This window comes from Anarrhichthys ocellatus, unplaced genomic scaffold (assembly GCF_004355925.1).
Source record: "Anarrhichthys ocellatus isolate YVR2014 unplaced genomic scaffold, GSC_Weel_1.0 scaffold33, whole genome shotgun sequence".
In the NCBI taxonomy this organism is placed as follows: Eukaryota; Metazoa; Chordata; class Actinopteri; order Perciformes; family Anarhichadidae; genus Anarrhichthys; species Anarrhichthys ocellatus.
The window spans coordinates 4,231,102-4,250,598 of record NW_022280063.1 but is presented as its reverse complement, the minus strand read 5'-3'; the positions used below and the strand labels follow the sequence as shown (position 1 = coordinate 4,250,598).

The 19,497-nt window shown below is 42.9% G+C and overlaps 3 protein-coding genes across 6 annotated transcripts in view; 2 read left to right on the top strand and 1 right to left on the bottom strand.

Moving 5' to 3' along the window:
• Positions 1 to 91: 91 nt before the first annotated feature.
• pphln1 (periphilin 1) lies at positions 92 to 15,117 on the bottom strand. Of its 4 annotated transcripts, XM_031865637.1 has the most exons (11): positions 15,033 to 15,117; positions 14,380 to 14,442; positions 14,074 to 14,109; positions 13,912 to 13,976; positions 13,559 to 13,789; positions 12,631 to 12,692; positions 10,713 to 10,829; positions 10,281 to 10,456; positions 7,900 to 7,955; positions 5,219 to 5,359; positions 92 to 997 (listed from the first exon to the last, which is right to left on the bottom strand). In XM_031865637.1, exons 3-11 carry the CDS (start codon positions 14,099 to 14,101, stop codon positions 725 to 727), a joined length of 1,149 nt encoding a protein of 382 aa, XP_031721497.1. In that variant the 5' UTR covers positions 14,102 to 14,109; positions 14,380 to 14,442; positions 15,033 to 15,117; the 3' UTR covers positions 92 to 724. The 4 variants fall into 4 exon arrangements, with proteins under 4 accessions (XP_031721497.1, XP_031721498.1, XP_031721494.1 ...); XM_031865638.1 differs by lacking the exon at positions 14,074 to 14,109; XM_031865634.1 differs by lacking the exon at positions 15,033 to 15,117 and having other exon boundaries at positions 14,380 to 15,026.
• Positions 15,118 to 15,141: 24 nt separating this feature from the next.
• Positions 15,142 to 17,466, top strand: zcrb1 (zinc finger CCHC-type and RNA binding motif 1). The gene is made up of 8 exons (XM_031865632.1): positions 15,142 to 15,244; positions 15,390 to 15,492; positions 15,650 to 15,678; positions 15,838 to 15,949; positions 16,056 to 16,163; positions 16,320 to 16,429; positions 16,513 to 16,591; positions 16,779 to 17,466. The coding sequence occupies exons 2-8, from the start codon at positions 15,409 to 15,411 to the stop codon at positions 16,920 to 16,922; spliced, it is 666 nt and encodes a 221-aa protein (XP_031721492.1). The 5' UTR covers positions 15,142 to 15,244; positions 15,390 to 15,408; the 3' UTR covers positions 16,923 to 17,466.
• A 981-nt stretch (positions 17,467 to 18,447) lies between these two features.
• yaf2 (YY1 associated factor 2) overlaps positions 18,448 to 19,497 on the top strand; it is a 10,849-nt gene continuing 9,799 nt past the window's right edge. Inside the window, exons 1-2 of the mRNA XM_031865727.1 lie at positions 18,448 to 18,637; positions 19,063 to 19,188. Coding sequence (XP_031721587.1) covers positions 18,612 to 18,637; positions 19,063 to 19,188 — 152 coding nt within the window. The 5' untranslated portion in view covers positions 18,448 to 18,611. The remainder of the gene's footprint in view (positions 18,638 to 19,062; positions 19,189 to 19,497) is intronic.

Below are 19,497 nucleotides of genomic sequence, written 5' to 3'. Positions count from 1 at the left end.
ATACCAATAAACTGATCTTTAAAATGGATTGTCTGTGATTGGGTATTTATGTAACTTGTGTTATTAGATCACAATAAACCAAACCATAAAGTTAACAGAAACAATCTTTACTACAACCTTCTTTCTATGTCATGAAAAATAATCAAGCCGTGTGCCGGTTTTTCTGGGAAGGAAATTAAAGTTTGAAAAGCAAATGACACAACACAATAAAAAAAAAGTAACCAAACTGGCATTTCCAGACAGTACAAAGTTATACAAGAATGTAGAACTGTAAATTTAGCAGCACCAAGTCATACGTCTGACTGCCACAGAATGTACATAACTGAAAATAGTACAAAACAAAACATCGTCTTATCTTTTAGAAAAGTGTGTTCATGCTGCAGGACTGACTGTCTATTCTCAGCAACATATTTTCACCAAAATTGTTTAAATAACAAAATACTCATGTTAACCATTTCCATGTGATTTAAGACTAAAAGATTTGACAGTGAAACAACTTTGAACATCATTTCATAATCTCCATCTTTCAACAGAGAAAAGTAGTAAAAAATGGTCTGTTTGAAATTAACACTGTTCATCCCCAAATACAATGCAACGCTGCATCAATTCCATTTTGAGTTTGTTGTCACTTCGCTGTGCTATAGTTCCAAGTCCAGCAACAATGTATTCAAGATATCCACCATGTTCACAAGTCAATCCTTCCACGCACCTGATGGCCGACGTGTCAGAAAGACGAGCTGTGATTGACTCCCGTCTTTGAAAGTTTATGACCCGTCAGGGCTGTCGATGGGGTGGTCGAGTCACAGACAGAAGGTTCCGACTGCCGGACCACCTCGTCCAGCTCGCTGATGAAGTGTTTGAGGTCCTCCAGGCAACGTTCGCGGATCTCCCCGAGGTTCTCCCTGAGGGGAACCTGCAGCTGCTTCTCCAGGTTGGCGTCTTTAGCCACCAGCATCTTCACCACCATGCCAAATGTCTCGCAGTCTTGCCGGTACACCTGGAAGTGGATATAGGATTTTAAAGAAAAAAACCAAAACAAGTATATAGGGTTTGACACACAGTAAACACAAATCTATTTGTATGCAGATTTTAAAGACGTAAGTGTCAACATGCAGAGGTAAAGAAAAAAAAGCTCTTAAATGAGATGAAACGGTGTTTCCTTCCTGCTTAACCTGGTGCCAAGGTGTAAATACTCCAGTGTCAATGAGCCCGAGCTGACCGCTCTGGTGTCAACACACGTCACGTAGCGCCAAAAGATAAACACTTCTCTTCTCAAGTTTAATAAGGGCCCTTCATATAGGACACGGTGGCACAATCAGCAATAAAAACCCAGCTTTAGTGGCATCTCACGGGCTTGTAACAGGTGTTAAAGGGACAATGAGGAAGACGAGCCGGAATCTTGTTTGGGAGCTTCTATTTCACACAGACTCTCAAATGTCTCATTAAACGAAAAGAGGGAGCCCTCGGCTTCCACATAAAGCGGTTTGATTTGCAAAATGCCAAAAACTTGTTTCCAGCTCATGATCCGACAATGAATTTCCAGAAAAATATCAGTCGGCTAAACTGATGGTCATATTTTGTATGTTAGGTTCCATTTTCGAGGAGAAGTAAAAGTTCTCCCTCGTTTCCTGTTGACCCTCCATTATTGCCATCTAATAAAAAGGATTACAATTTCCCAACAATAAATCAATAAAATACACATCACACGATGAGGACCTTTTCTAATTGGACAGTCTGATGCTCCACACTGACAGACCTCAGAAACCTTCATTTCCCTGTAGAGTGCTGCTCTCTCTTCTCCGTTTTCTTCCATCTGTCCTTCCACTATTTCATGACTAATTTCCTTCTCTAGTCAGTCTCTCTGTGCCTCCTTTCGTCTTGGTCAATCCGATACAACTTATTAATTCGTGCCGCAGACCGGACACAAGGGCCCATCCAACGGCAAGGGTTGTGTGCGGATCTGTGCGTTTACACATATGCCTGTGTGTGTGTGTGTATAATTAGGCCAGACAGGGGTGAGTTTCACCGGATACCAACGGTGGCTTCTGTGCTGCTGGGCTTTTCAACCTCGCTGGTTTATTTATAGCCTTTGTTTTCTCACAATGTTCCCGGACAGAGCATGTTGGAGAAGAGGACAGATCGCAAAATGAAGATCTGCTGTCAAACTGAGTTTATGTACTTGGAAAATAAGAGTTGGCAACTTTCCAGAGCGGGCATCAAACAAAAATATGTCTACTGTATAAAAGCTATGGTGAACAAAAACAGTGTGAGGCTTATAACGTCTCCGAAACCACGTTCTCCTGATATTATCGACCGCGGCAAGACTTCACTGAAGATGATTTCTGCTGGATTGGATACGTTTGTGGGGAACAGTTTCAGGAAAGACTGCTTTCGTAAAATGAACACATCCTGGGCGTTTCTGTTGTACATGTACATCGTCATGTACAATAAATGATCAAGTGGAACAAGTTAGAATAACAAATCTGTTCAAAAAACAAACCCCCGATAGCCCTGCGCTAAAGTTAGTACATCACCCTGTCCTTTCAATGTCTTATCAACCTCCTGTGGTCTCATTCAACAGCTGATAGCTTGATGACAGTGAATGTATTCATCACATTTTCGGAGGAAGTATCCAATCAAGTGCGCTGACAACAACTTCTATGAATAAAGGGAAAGTCGTTCCTAGATAACAATGTGCTGAAAATGTACTTCCTGTATTTAAAAACACACATCCTGAGATCCCTCCCTTGTTATCCAATCAGGAAGGAAAAAAAAGGCGAGTACTTGACTTCGGGCGGAGTCGGTCCAGAGCCGTCCGTGCTTCTAAAAAACGTCTTTAAACTGTATTTTAAATAGAGAGTTAAAGCAAGGATTAGGGGGGAGCGTGTGGGAGTGAAAGAGTTGGGGCCTCAGTCCAGTTCTGCCATCTTTGTTCCTAAAAAGAAGACTGGAACAGTCTTTGCTTTCTGTCTTGTTGCCAAACATATTTAGATTCCTCACCAAATGAAATAAAACTCCCTTTGTATCGCAGCATGGCCTGTGAGGAGTAAAACATAATACCCTTTATTGCCCCTCATGCCTTGTCACTCACTAGAACCAGTTAGTCTGTACTGCAGCCAAAGTCAACGTCGACAATGAGAGCGGTTTCAGGTTGAATTTCAGCGGACCAATTTCACTTAGCTACACAAACACAAACACACACACACACACACACACACACACACACACACACACACACAGAGCGAGGCACTGGTATAATGCAGCCCAGTGCGATGTCTGGCCGACGACGGAAAGTTCAGCTTCTGATCCGTGAAAAGTGTAGAGACAGTCGGCGAGGAGCTACTGGACTGGAGTGTGTTTGTGTCCGTGTGTACCGAAGAGATGGCTAGACCAGATCGAGTGCAGAGAACCAAAACATCTGGCCGACAAATGTCAAGTGGCTAAACACGAGTCGCCTACTGCGACCTTGTTGTTTCAGTCAGAGAAAGAGAGTCCGAATTAAGAGCGTTTAGCTGTGTGTTCTGGGCACACTGGGAAAATAACACCGGCCAGCAGACAAGTGCTTACTGTATACGCTTTGCAGCGGCTGGTTGGTTTGGTCTGCCTCTTTGGCAGGTAACCAACTCTCGGGTTTTGATTAGTGTTTACAAAAGGTTTTAAAGGGTTAAAGTCTTTACCAACAAACAAAGATTTTGTGGACAGAAATATAGGAAATATCCAGGGCAAAATGTTACTAAGCCTCTGATTTCTAACCTGGTTGTGTGTGTGACAGAAAGCAGGCTGAATTAACTCACGGTCACGACTAAACAAGCCAGCCTTTCATAACCACACAGACAACCTTCATGCAGGTTGGTCTGAATATCACAAAAGCCGAAGAAAAAAGGGACAGGAGGAGGAAGAAACGCTGATAATCATCAGTTTCTACTGACAATTCCAAAAGAATTCAGAAATCCTGGAAAGAAAAAGTGAAACTTCATATCCCTGTGAACACGGAATACACTGTTCCCTCTGCTTTTTCCATCTAATCTACTCTTTCCAGACCTTCATTTCATGACTACATCTGAAGATTGAAGCAAGCGGGCAGGAGTCATACAGACATAGATACATGACCAACACCTAAAAGATTCTTGACATGGGTCTTCCCAAAATGCACGCTGTATGAAATGACCTGAAAACGTGAAATAAAGCTCACACAATAGAGCTCAAGGAGGAGGAGACGGGCTATAAAACGGGCCAGAAGCTGCAGCGTCAGCAACAGCGTTATAACCCGCCTATAGGCTCTGTGGCGCAGCTCAACGTGAGAGCGCGGTGTGCGCTCCAGGGCAGAGCTGGCTCGGGTTTAATGGTCCCAGTAAAGCAGCGGTAGCGCTCACTGGTGCAGGAATGGCCTTCATTAGATAACTGAGCAGAGCTGGAGCCTCGGGGGCGGTTTTTAGCTCCGTTAAGCTCTCGATTTATTGTATGCTCAAATCTATACCATGCCTGTGCTTTACTCGTGTTCCTGCTTTCCATTGTGTGTTCCTGTAGGATACACATTATCCTAATGTTCTAAATCTCTGTGTGCGGGCCTTCGTGTGTGTGTGTGTGTGTGTGTATGCAAAGATGAGTCAAACTCAGAGGGAGAGAGTTGGGATGTTGGAGCCATGTGGGACATTAAGCTAGCAGAGGGTATAATGAGCAATTGTTGCCGTCATGCCAGTCAGGATGGGAGATTAGCAAGAGCAACCAGGAAACTGGTGATAGATTTGGCGACCAGCTACTTCGGCAGATAATTAACCACCATTCTGCTCCGAAACTGATATCTAGCTGTCGATTGGTGGACTTCAGGATGTGCCCGCCCCTGTGACTGGTGGACAGAGAAGTTAATTTCCTGCCTTGTTGGGAACATAATGGCCGGCTGTTCCAGTAAAGCCCATCCAGTAAAATAATCCAGGTGTGAGCCAGAGAAGTCGAGGCCACCACATGTACGGGATCGTTTGCCAAGCGCACAGCACGGACCGTGCATGCACCAGGTTGACGTTTATAGAAAACTCTTACAAATGAATAACTTGTAATGAGAGGATTGGAAATGCAGTTGTTTTCCACTGGCACAAAATGTTCACACACACACACACACACACACACACGATGTTATTTTTTTTTTACACTGAACTACTTGCCCCCGCCCTCCCCCCCAGTCCACAGATCATCTGAGTGTAAACTGGAGTTGGACAGGTACCTTCTCTATCTCCTGAGCTTTGGCCGCGATGGCCAGGGATCGCCGCTCTTGAAAGTTGTCCGAAGACGACTTCTGGCTCTCCTCAACGACCGGAGCCACCAGAGGCTCCTCTTTTTCTCCCTCTGGAGGATGGTTCTCCTCCTACAGGAGGTAGAGGAGAGAGCGGCGTGAGTCACTGCTCAGAGGAGGATGCAGAAAGGTCAGCAACAATTTCACAAGCACGAGAGGAATGAAGTTTTTAAAAATCATGCAGCACTACAGTAGTACTACTACTGCCAAGTTGGCAGAAATGACAAAGGCTAGCAATAACCCGAGACAGAGAATGTGAAAGGACGTAGGTCAGCAACTTGCAGCGTGCGCAGCGCTGTGACCTGATCTACTGACTGTTTAACTGTACAGGAAAGATGTGGTTGATGAGGCGTACCGAAGGATGAAGCTCAGCTTCTGAAGCTGAAGTGTCAGAGCATACCGATGTGTTACGTCTACAAATAGTGCTGTAACTCCTATGAATCCCTTTATTCTTCCACTAAGAAGCTGCAGCTCGTACGTCATATTCATCACAGCAGATGTGGATCTTCATATCGTACACTGTTATCATTACTTAGCCAAATTATGACTAAAACCTCCCGGCTTAGCGTTGCACTTATCGCTCAATGTAAATTGTAGAATTTGATACTTCAGCCGTTTATGTATCTTAAAAGGAAATCTGGCTAAGGCAAGCCACGATGAGCCACCTAATGGACAGATTGGAAACTCTCGTGCCCATAAGTATGAATGTTGAAAGCCAAAAGAAGGAGAAAAAAAAAAAAAAGGGAGAAATGAGGCCAACTTGGATCACCGCACAATTTCTTTTGCTCATTTCCTGATACTATTAAGAGTTCCAAGGCCAGGGAGCAGAACTGCCCAGCCATGACTAAAGTCCACTCATACATTACAGGGAAACAGGCCACGGACTAAGTCACAATATTAAATCTCTTGATGAATGAGGAAAGACGTCACAAGGGGGAGGGGGCGGTGCATCACGAAGCTGAGTGTGGCGCAACTCATAAAGCATCATCCAATTATCCCTCCGTCCTATTCTCTCCCTGAAGCTATGCTCGGGAGGAGTCCAGCGTGTACGCTCGTGGATGTACGTTTCGTCAGTGAAGGAAATATCCCCGTCTGAGTCTTTCACTACATCTCGCTGGGCACAGCACGACCCGGAAGGCATGTTAGACAGCTTGGCAGATCTATTTTGTGCAAACTGGACTAAAATGTCATCAATCGGGAAGTATGGGTAATCTCTTTTCAATGTAAATACTAAAAATCTATTTAAAAAAAAAAAGGTTTTAGACCTAAAGAACTTGCTTGGTCTGGTGAACCATCACAAAGAAATCTCGGCAATTATCTCGTGTTGGTGAAATTCTGTAATGACAGGGACCCGATGCCTCGTGTAGGGGATGAAACCTTCTGGCGACCTTTTCAGTTACAGGTTGTGCTCTCTGACCACAGCCGGCGGTGCTCTTTAGACCCCCTCCTCTGTCTGGGATGGCTCCACGGAGCCTGCGAGTGTGTTTGTTGAATCCCCACAGCAGGCAGTGGCCGGGGGGCCTTGAGTGCAAGCTTTACTGTGGGGGGGGGATACGGGCCTTTCATCTTAGCCAAGGTTACGGGTTTGTGCCCCCAGAACAAAGAAGAAACAATGCACCACAGGCCAGATCAAACGGCAAAACGCAGCAGTGTGTATCAGTGTGTGTGTGGAGCGGTGGGGCTCTAAAACTTTCATCACAGCAGTTGATTGGGTGATGGTGGGTGGTTCTTACCAAAAAAAAAAAAAATGCACATAAAAGGAGGAGAGGACTATGTTTCTATTCTGTATCTTGTAATTTCTAGAGTATAAAGCAAGCGCATGGATTTACAAAAGATATCAAAGAGCCCAACATGCCACAGCTACCATGACACAGTCAGCCAGACCCTTCAACAGGAAAAAAAAGGAAATGATTGTTCATTGTAAACGGTGTAAACACACCCCAATGAGTTCCACAGGGAGGCTAGTCAGGGACCGAGATCCTAGGATAAAACTGGGACTTTGGCTACCGAGTTAGCCTCTTCACTTCTGGGTGGCCGTAGCCAGATGCATTGCGCCTAATCACATCTGATTCTATTTACACTCTGCAGAGATGGATGATATCAGCAGTCATTTGCAAAACGCGCAGGAGGGATCTACATTCAATACTTACTCAAACCAGTAAAAGTATTTATATATTTCTTGTTTAAAAGAGCACTTTAAGGAAGCGCGGCTCGTACTTTCGTCGACACTTGAGCCCCTTTCCCCCTCCATCGCTGCAGGTTCTTGTGATTGAAGTCTGCTTACAGCACAGGTAAACAAAGCATAGGCCCGATGGCTTTTATGCTCTGCGTGAGGGCCACTTTAAAATCCATTAACATACTTGAATGGGACTAAGCACTTATTAGAAGGATGGAATTTAAGAAGTTCCAGATGCATCCTGCTGTACAGTGACAAGAGGCAGAGCCCACGATGTATAATAAAACAGAACAGGACATTTTGGGGCTGAATTGCTGTATTTACAATACAAGACAAAAAGCGTATATTTTCAAAAAGAAACAACGGCTTGTGTTGCATTTTTGCTTGTTGGAGTCAACTTTTAAAGTCAAATTCAAGCAGTATTGCAGTTTTGTACCTTGTTTGAGGTTGCGCTGTGTGGGGAGCCCTCTCTTGACAGGCCAGGAATTTTGTCTGGAGAAATGAGAAAAAAAAAAAAGACAAAAAAGAGAGTTTGACAAAGTGAGACGTGAGTGAGGTGCAAAATAACATGAGGAAAAAAAAATATATATATATATTTGGAATGAGGATAAATGAGAGGAAGGAAAAAGGACAATTAGTATGTCCCGACAGTTAGTGAGTATGAGTTTATGATTATCAGGGCTCTGTAAAGGTGTTGATGTTTGGATCCAGGATCCGGATGGGTACAGAGGCTAGAACATCTGGAAAAATCAAGACACAGATGGTTCGCAATCGCGCTCCAAACTAGACACAACCTCCTCTCACACTTCTCCTATAGTCCATCCAAGGCTTTGCAGCCGACCAATCAAGTCTACACCAACAAACACGAGCTCCGAGCAGCCCCTCTATGAAACAAAAACACCCCGATGTGGAAGCTTTGGCTTCAGGAATATCCATCAGACATCCTATACCCCTTCTCCCTCTTCGTCCACACACACGACTTGGTGGCATCTTTATGAGGCCTGACAAAGTGGCAGACAGAGCGGGGAGGAAGGCTGGCTGCTGGACACATTACAGACCACTCCGTGTCTCTCCGGTTACCCAGCCTGGGAATAGGTTAAGTTTAACGAGTGTAACCTTTGTATATTTCTGAAACAACCCCGCTGCATGTAATTTCATCTCGCCCTCGTCCATTTGCATTGGGAAAAAAAAAAAAAAGAATCAATTGAAAGAACTGGCACAGAGGCTGTACCGTGTAGGTGTAGCGCTTACATTTAATGGTGAAACCACTTTCCAATGCTGTCCACAACTATTCTGAACTGTACTTGCAAGTCATCCTGCTCTGAAAAAAAGTCAACCTAGCAAGACCACTCACTGCCCGAATGCTCCGCTATAAAACATCAATGATGTTATGTTCTCCTTTCAAGAGGTTGGGATCAAACACATGTAGAAACAGTCTTTTGTCACATGATGTCTACTTGTAATTCTAAGGTCTACTGAGCTAACTTCATGAGTAAAAAGCACCAATCAAATTAAAAATTTGAAAAAAGGAGCGAAGGCTGGCCCTGAAGATGGTAGCAGACCTAAATAACAATGTGCTACTTGTGCAAATAAGGAGGTAGAGATGTATAAAAACATGCAGAAAACAAAGGTTACACTAGCAGTCATGCATTTTACAGTCCAGTTAATCAAAGCTGTATTGCCGACATGCTGGGAAATTAGTTATGTAAACTTAGCACAGTCAATGTCCGATGTCAGTAACATAAATAGTTGAAATAAAATAAAAACCTGCGATGCAAACAGGCATTAAAAGAGGCTGCGTGTCCTAATGCTTGCATATAAGTACTTTGAAATACAGCTTTGATACGGACCGTAAAGTCTACCCTTTCTTCACTCTACCCTCATCAAATGTGTTATTTCCAGACAGTGTTGTGCCTAATGACTCAGAACTGAAGGGAGAGTAATGTTCTACACAGCATCAGGGTAACACCTGCTCAGCTGGTCTGTTTAATTACTTTTAAAAACTTAATCTCCAAGCCTAGAAATTTAAATGGCGGCGTACATTTACAGACCAGTGTAGGAACCATGGAGAGTGCTGATGTACCTCCACAAACAGAGTAGAAATGGTTTAGGAAGGAGGGAATCCAATACAGCAAAGTCACTACTAGGAACTAATAAATAAACAGAATTCATGATGCAACTTACTTCAGACCTGAGTGAAACAATTTCAGTGTCAAATAGGACATCGGAGTTTATCGTGGTCAATTACTCTGAGGGGTTATATTATACTTTATAATCAATTCATTCCGTCCTCCTTCTCGTGACTTAGTGGCCGACATCTTTTCGAGCATAGAAAGCCACAACATCTCCTTCTAACATTGCTCCGACATGACAAGGATGCAAGGAGATGTGTGAGGAACAATGCATCAAGCTTACGGTCACCCAGGTCCAAGCTTGTTCACATGGCTCAATGTACAGACCCAAAGTTTCATGTCCACTCTGTTGAGGAAAGAGCGCCCCCCAAAGGTGCTCAGAAACCCCCTCTGGACCATCCACATCTGAAAAGCCAGCCAGCCAGATTATCAGTCATGGATAAGACAGTGACATTAAAAAAAAAAAAAAGGTCTTGGCAATGAATGTACATCTTTGGGGGCGATTGTCCAGAAGTTAAAACCTGATCTGTAAAGACCTAAATCATCATTTTTAAATGGCCAATAAAGTAGTCGTGGCTTACGTTACAACAGCTGGCAGTGACCATGAATGTTTGACAATACTAGGAAGATGAAGACAGGATGGACCACAAGGGGGGGGGGGGGGAACTCCAAGGACTCTACATACTCTTGTCTTGCTGCGAGGGAAATGGCAGGCTCTTGGCTCTGTCTGGCGAGTAGCCTCCTCTGCTGCTGACGCTGGAGCCGGAGCGACTTTGGGGGGAACGGGCCACCTCGCGGCGCACGGGAGACCGCTCTCTGAGCGGGGGGAACGGGGCCACCTTCCTCCTGTAGGGGTCCTCCCTGGAAAAAAAGCAAGAGGGGAAAACGAGTCACGGACCAGACGTCGCAGTAAACGCAACCACTTGTCCCTTTCCTCTTTCGTGCCAACGTAGCACAACACTGCCATCTAGCATTGGGGACTACACACACACGCACGCATGCAGGTTTTTACTCTGACCCTATGAGTTTTCACTTCCTCTCTGACTGCAGCATTAAAAGGCTGCAATGATTGCACATGAAAGCCCTCTGAGGAGATGAAGCATGCATTCGTTCGTACCCTCGGTCCAGGTTGAGGATGGCTTGCACTAGCGTGTCTTCGCCGCTCTCTGGGAGCGATCGGGGCGGTGGGTAGATGCCCTGGTTTCGCACGTTGTGAGGTGGTGGGGCACGGTTGCTGAGGGAATAAATACACACAAATGTTGCGGTCGGTTGCGGATACATGCTGAACAACATGGCGACCAATACCATTTGGTCAATTTGTATTTCACCTTATTCAAACAACCTTAAAATACCCGTGCTGTCAGAATTATGTATGCACCCTTATCCCTGGTGACAATTTATGAGCATGTTCTTCTTCCTTTAGCAAAGTATGGTTATGACTTCACACATAACATATTACCATATAAGCGGTGGAAGTCATCCAATAGCCAGATGAGATCTAAAAATGCAGACTAAACCACTTCAGTCGGTTCGGTTTTCTGTCCGGATCCTAACCCGACTTCAAACAATATCCGGGTTGAACGCCAGTCTGGCTTTGATATCGAGGATCTACTTCTAAAATATCAATGCTAATGCATGAGAACACGAAAAGAAAGATAAAAGAAAGGCGACACTTATCGTGATTGCAAACGGATTTCCCAGAGGGTCTAAATATTCATGAGAAGCTGGAGGTTTTATTATACGGTAGATCCAATGTTTAATGTGTGGTCACAAGGTCATATAATAATCAACTGTGTGGAGCATTTAGTTCATGCTTCACAAGAACAAAACCTTCTTGAATGGGAAAATAAACCTGTACATGCATTGAGCAAAACCTTTTACCAGCTACCCACCACGTCTCACTCTCAGGTGACCTCTGACCTTCACCCACGCCAAACCCACCAATCAACAGGCCGGAACTGACCTCAGTGCCCTTTCACAACTCTAAATGTTAGCTTGGAGTGAAAGCCTTCATTTCTCTGTCTGCCTGCTAAGAGGGGAATCTTGTGAGACTTTCTGTCCTGCAACAGTTCATGTTTAAGTTTGGCCCCCGACCAACGGTCAATGTATATGCTAATGAGGGGATTTCAGATGGAGTGATCATAAAAAGACCGCAGAGCATCGAGTATCATGGCAGGTTGTGTTATCGTATTTCACACCTTTGTTGTTTTATATGTGAATTTCAATCAGCAGTCAAATATTAACTCAAAAACTACTTTTGGCAGCGTCAAACCGCACAGGCGCGATGTGAAAACCTAATCAATGTTCTCAATAACCAAGAAGGATGAGTGTTTCCCACCATGCAAATGCACCATTAGTGTTTTACTGTACTTCAGCACACCTTTAAAAATTGTTTTTTTTTTTTTGGGGGGGGGGGGGGCTCACTTTGGTAATGCCTTTCATTGACAAATGGCCGGTTTTCCCCTTAATATTATTGCCATTTATGTATTTCTATGCCTGGCCAACACACTGTTATATATGTTATTCAGCTGAAAGCCTTAGATGCCCAACATTACAAGCAGGTAAATTCACGACTGCATTTGATGTCAACTGTGATCATTTGGCTGTGGCTTTGAGCGTTAACAAACTGTGACATAAGTTTTACCAAAACGCCTGAGTGGAAGCACGGCCAAGGGTTTTGAGTGAATATTGTCAACAATCAGTAGCCTAAATATTTGCAATCCGATCGAGAGACACCGTTCAGTTACAACAGGTCAGCAGAGGTGGGTGTGGAGCGCCAGGATTGTGAATAGGGTGAGACGGGCCAATATGGGTCGGGGCAGACCTTGATTGATAATTGCTGCTATTCAAACAAAGATAGAATAGAGGCCTGCTCCTGCAGCACCGCCCTTCTTAGTCTAATTAAAAAGGAGTAAAACACAGAGGACTTGTACAACTCCCCAGCTATTCATAATGATAACATCTAAATCTAATGAGTGATTTTACTTTGAAAAATGGTTCGGTATTTTATGGAAGAAATATTAGCTGCAGTTTACTTAAACTCCAAAGGCCGTCCTGGGTGCTGGTCTTCCCTGGGTCCTCTGTAAGGGTACTCCTCCTACACAAGGAAGAAAATGTCAATCAAATGATTTGATTATGTCCTAAAATATAGGTGTTATGAAACCTAGTTATAAATAATCAGTCTGAAGCTACGGACAATGATGCAAGTTTTGATTTTAAAAGGTTCGTGTAACTTCCATACATCGAAACTTGCCCCTGTAATAGCAGCTCATGGATTCATGACCATCAAACTGATAAATATGGATGCCAATATATAATTTTTAGTGAATTTTAGAACGTGTCTTCAGGAAAAGTCACTACGTTAGTTAATCAGCTATAAAAGATGAACAGAAAACGACTGCAAAAAGGAAAGGCTTGAAAATATTTCAACTTGAACCTTCAACTATAGCGCCCCCAGCTGGCCAATTATGAGCGTAGCTTTCAAACCAACAACATTAACATGACATGCAGTTGTAATACGTCTGCAGCACGTTTAAGACCTTTGGTGTAAATGTATGTACAGTTAGTCAGTCTGGCGCATGTAGTAGTATTAATAGTATTGTTAATTAAAGCATATATGAAAAACAGGGAGCACAATGACAAAAATAAAATACGTACAATCTGTGTGACGAGTTTGTTTATCAATGTAACTCAACAGTTACTTTGTAAAGTGGCAGCTGCTAATATTTCTGACATTCAAAGCTAACTTCTTGGCCCGTGTTTAATTATGATTATCTCATTCTTGTTTTGGCCTCCTATCATGTTCTGGTTGCATTTATGTTAGCAATATATTTTACAGCTTTTTTTTAAAATCACTTTGTTCAACTTCTTTTTTTAAATGTGCTCTATAAATAAACTAAACTTGAAACAAGTCTTTGGAAGTTCCTAACCACAATGTTACTTTTATGACATTTATGTTCTCACCCTCCTTGAAGGCGGAACAGGTCTGCGCTCGGCAGAGAAATGAAGGTTGTCACCACCGTGGTAGCTCCTCTGTTCTTCATGATAATTTCGTGGGCCTCCATTTGGGAAAAAGCGCGGACCTCCTTCGTATTCGTAGCCACCGCCGCCGCCACCACCGCGGCCATAGTCGTCCTCCGGCCTGCCAAAGGGGGCCCTTCTCTCCGCTGCCCCAGCTGCCCGTGGGTAAGGACCCTACGAGGATGGGTACAATATATATATATATATATAAATAAAATAATGTATCCAGGCTGCTTGGAAGACAAATACATCTATGTACTTGTGTTTTTATGTGCAGTCACTATGTTCACACTCACCGGTCTCTCTGCCAAAAAGCGATCATCATACACCTCTCGGATACTCCTGTCTCTCCTGTACGTCACTGCAAAAGGCAGACAGTGAGAGATGATGTAACGTTACGTTCGTACATGCAACCGTGCAGGTGTGGTTCCACAAAATAAATAATGAAAACTAGTTACTGTGTTCATCGACGGTGTGTTTGTTCATGTCAACTTCTTTGGACAGCAGACGTTATTACAAGATATGCAAGAACAGAGAATGATGGTTTATATCTAATCTGATGACTGGACAGAACTTTCCTCAAGGCATTTTGGTTTGGACCTCAGGTGTACACTGCAACAATTAATATAGAAATGCTCTGAATATTGTCAAAAATCTTGCATGCGGTATTATTTGTGTTAGATCTCTTGTGTTGTCGTCCTAGCGTAAAACAAAACAGTGTTAAATGAGTGGACTGTAAAGGCAAAGGTTGATCACCAACTTACTTTTGGACTCAAGGGCCTCTGAGAATCGGGGTGATATAGAGAAAATACAATCTTCAACAAAATCTGTAAAAAGATTTGTTTTTTTAAACAGTGTCAAGTCTATACACATGGAATAAGTTGTCATGCAACCGTTTAGGAGAGAATCTCTATAATCAAGCCCATCAATCGGTTATCAGATATTTCAAAAACGTGGAAATATTGAGGTTTATATTTTCTACTTAAGACAACACAGGGAGTACTGCTGGACCATGGGATGTGATCCAACAGCTGAGCTGGCTGAGGTTTCTTTCTGCAGACTAGCTTGTCGTACGTTTGACCAACAACACCGTATTAAACGTAACACTAGCTCGATAACACACAGCCAATAAGTTACACAAACAACAGCAATGTGTCCTTTGATGGTGAATTAACTACTAACTACTGTAGCTCCACGTAGAACAGACAGCTAGCGTTGCTAATTAGCTCGCCTCCATGTATGCTGCAAACATCCGCACGTTTTATTTCATCCGAGAACAAGTTAACTAATCTATGCCGACATACAAAATCACAAACAACTATATACGGCAACATATTGCATCTCCTAGATCAATATGTGCTGAATAACCCACATTAAAAGGTGATGTACTCCACGCAAATTGACAAAACAATCTCACCTTCTACTATGGCTTGGTTAGCTTAGCCTTCTCGGAGAGCTACATGTAGAACGTCTGATTTTATTGGACGAGGAGTGAGCACACGTCATAAAGCTGCGACGTACAGACATGGCGTTTGTTTCTTTTTGCTAAACGTCAACTTCTTACAAATACACATAAATCTACGAGTATAAACACATTAATATATTATACAAACGTTGGAGGCTGTGTAGGTAAGTCGTTTAATTTATTCTGCTGCTTGCAGTTACGTTACAATTTGTAACGCGACATGAATGGTGGACTTACCAAACTAGCAAAGTAGCTAGTTGTGCATTAACCTATTTTTTAGGATTATTTGGCTTCTTTTTTGTCTTTCAGTGTGCCATATTCGTCCAGTATGAGCGGGGGTTTGGCACCAAGCAAAAGCACCGTGTATGTGTCGAACCTGCCATTCTCTCTCACCAACAATGACATACACAAGGTTAGTTCCTCATCACTCCTACAACAATGTTGTGGTCAGTGTTATGACATGTTAATAATGCTTTTATTTGGCTAAAACACAAGTGAGAGTCAAATTCCACCGTGGTCTCTGAATCCAGGCCACTTCCTTACTGAAACATAACTTTGTCTCATTTCAGCTATTCACCAAATATGGAAAGGTTGTAAAGTAAGTAATGTCTTTCTCATAGTTTATTTTGTATTATTTATATCTTACAGCAATGTGTAAGCCAAACAGTAGTGAATGAATAACCCACAACATTCTGTTAAAGGCTCTGAAGACTTGTAATAGTTATGTAGGTATTAATAACTGTGATGCTTCATGCAGGGTTACAATTGTTAAGGATAAAGATACTCGCCAGAGTAAAGGAGTAGCGTTTGTTCTCTTCCTGGACAGAGAATCGGCTCATAACTGTGCACGAGCAGTGAACAATAAGCAGGTGAGTCCGTCACATTAAGACCACCAGTGTTCACGTTACTGTACGTTACCGCTTGTGTTGTGTCTGATGTTCACTTGTCAGAGTTTCTAATGTGTTTGTCTCCCAGTTGTTTGGCAGAACAGTGAAAGCGAGCATTGCCGTAGACAATGGGCGAGCAACAGAGTTCATAAAAAGACGGAACTATACAGACAAGACTAAATGTTACGAATGTGGGGTGAGTGCATAGTAAACATTTTATCTTGTGAGATTATTAAGTTTTATTGAATTACAGTTGCAAGTATAATCTTTATTTCTGCCCTGAATGGGAAAAAAAAGAGTATCCCAGAGAGAGTTGTCTGACTGTGTGTGTTTTTTAAATGAAACATGACAGGACACCGGTCATCTGAGCTACGCGTGCCCCAAAAACATTCTGGGAGAGAGGGAACCTCCGAAGAAGAAAGAAAAGAAAAAAAAGAAAAAGGCTGAACAACCTGAGCATGTGTAAGTCTTAAATAGCTGATATTGTGAGATATTGTACATGAAATTGTGCTGTTTTGATTCCTCCATCTTTTCCATTTTTATAGTGAAGAAGAGGAAGAAGAAAGTGAAGAAGAGGGAGAAGACCCAACCTTAGATAGTCTGAGCCAAGCCATAGCTTTTCAGGTAAGTGTGTAGATATAGAAATCCAAAATAGATACCTCTATGAAAAATGCGACATACTCACTCCCCCATATAACATGCTATATTATGACCTTTTTATGACATTTCTATAGCACACTATACTTTGATATTTTATGACTTTTGATCTTTTCGCATTGTTATATCTCTTCTGTCTTTTGTGACCCTCCAGCAAGAGCGTATCGAGGAAGAGGAGACGCAGAGGAAGCAGGCACGTGTGTCTCAAGAGGAAGGCGCTTCAACATCCTCAGACTCTAAGAAACCAAGGATCAAAAAGAGTGCATACTTCAGCGACGAGGAGGAGCTTAGTGACTAAGCATAATAACAATAATACACAAGTTGGACATCGTTGTTTGTCAAATAGTGCTTTATTTTTTATTTTTTAATTGAATTGTGTTATAGTTGGGATGCTTCCATTTATACTGATAAAACATGATTTTTTTTCTTCTTGTATATAGAACTAAGACATTTTTTTTCTGTTTCCAGAAATACTGTAATAGTTGATTGAATGTGTGTGCTTTTTTCTATGTCAGTCAATAAAACCTTGTTTCCTACTGACAAACCAAAACAATTGTTGGTTGATTGAGTGTTAAATGCAGAATCAGATAAAGAATCCTGAAGAAGGTAATTTACTACTTTTCTTAGCTCGATGAAATAATTGGGAGCTGATGCTGGAAATATCCATTTTTATTAATCATTGATCAATTTAGTGGTTGGACTATTTTTTTTTACATAAAACAAATTTTGTCCATAAAATGTCAAAAGCGTTTTTTATAGTCTACTGTTGAGCATAAGGTTGTGTATTTCATATGACCATTTTTTCTACTTGGTACATTTTCAACAAGGATTAAACGATGGGCGACACTGGGATGACCAATTCTGAACTTCCTTGCAGACAGTGTGTGTAAATCCTAAATATTGCATCACCATAATGCATCATTGAAGTCTAGTCGTCGGAACAGAATGAAGAACCAGTTGATATGAAAAGGTTTGAGCGTCCCTGCGGCCCCTAATTTTAGCCTTACATTTAAAAAAAGCAGAAGATAGATGAGAGTCAACGTTGTGGTTCGCTTGGAAATGTGTTTTTCTGATGCTCGCTTGCGTCTGCACGCAAATAAAGCGAGGGATTCCCCGATATTTAATGTGCCCGCTTGTGATCTAAACGGCTGCGGCATTTCTGCAGGCTGCGAGTCAAATCCAAAGATGCAGGGCTATGAGACAATTCCCAGTGGAGTGAGCCGATAAGAGCGGTTAACACATTGCTGCAGACGCAACATTATCTTCTATGGCTTTTGTTGCATTTAAGTGCTTTCGGAAATTAACAAGCTATTGCTCTCGTTACGAGGATAATGGATTTACACAGTCTATGAAACAGAGGTAATAGTTGCAAAGAAATATAATTCCCTGAGATGCGACCACTAGTAGTCAAAGTATGCAGTAAACGCAGTACAATCATTAATTTAACTAGTTACTGTAGGCTGTTATGTGTACAGAACGTTAATCCTAATTTTAATTGTATGTTCCGTGTTCTGTTTTGCATGAGCCACTACATATTTTATTCGTATTCACAGTGAATCAATAATGTGGCAAGGACTTTTAAATCAAACAGCATGAGGATGTGTTTTTTAGAATTATTTTTCCCGATTGACGGTGTGCAAACATGGGTACATACGGCTAGCCGGCGTAAGAAACGCTTGTTAACGGGTCACGTTTGTCAAAATAACCAATTCGTATGATGTTATTAATCTCCAACACGCTCAGTTTACAGAAGTACGAGCTTACAACGGGTACCAGAAGGCGGCATATATTCATCAAGAGGAATGTCAGCCCTCGGAAGTAACCCAGCCTCTGATTGGCTAAAGCGAGTCACGTGACCCTTTCCCAAGCGGAGTTTCCACGACAGCTGGAAGCCGAGCGGCACGGGCGCATCGCTTCTTTGCTAAAATTACTGGAAATAACAAGACTTCTACTCGTCTCAGCACCTCCAGATAAACCCTGGTCTGGTATGGGCGACAAGAGGAGTCCCACAAGGTAACGACCGAGTGATTGTGTCCCAGATATTCAAGCTAGGAGCGGGGAGCGGACATCGACAAGCGCACGAAAAAAAAATGGGTTTTCTCCACGGTCTCTCTCTCTCTCTCTCTCTCTCTCCCTCCCTCCGCTCTCTCTCTCACTGCATGTGTCTGTGTTCGCGTGCGGGTTGTGTATGTGTGCGCGCGGGTGTTAAAACCTCATCGCCAATTACAGTGTCGGATCACAGCGCGCTTGCAGATTTTCATAAATCCTATAGGCTTACCCAGATGTTTGCTATCGATAGCCTTCGTAGATGCGAGCTGAATACACTGTTGTCTCCTCTCGCCCCCCTTCTTCTTCTCTCCCACCATCTCTTTACGTTTTTTTAATTTCCTTCTCCCCCCCCCCTCCCTTTTTGTTGGTACATTTTATTGTTTTTAAAGGCCGAAGCGTCAACCGAAGCCCTCCACCGACGAGGGGTTCTGGGACTGCAGCGTGTGCACGTACAAGAACACGGCAGAGGCTTTTAAGTGCATGATGTGTGATGTCAGGAAGGGGACGTCAACAAGGTAAGGCGATGCATATACACCACCTTTGGTCTTTTCTGTAATGGTGGGTCCCCAAGGGGGTTCCTTGGGGGGGACTCAGCAGCCCCCCCCCTCCCACCCACAACAAAATCAGGAACAGTTTAATCCCCCCCCTTTCTCACTCCCTCTTAGCAATTTGTGCATTTGTACCATGAGACAATGGATTAAGGTAATTGTATATTTCTCAGATGTGTAAAACCTCCCCACTGTTGTACTGTTCTATATAGAATACGGACAGTTAACATAAACAAACATGGCATGCGCTGGTTCATGTACTGTAGTGTTTCCTGC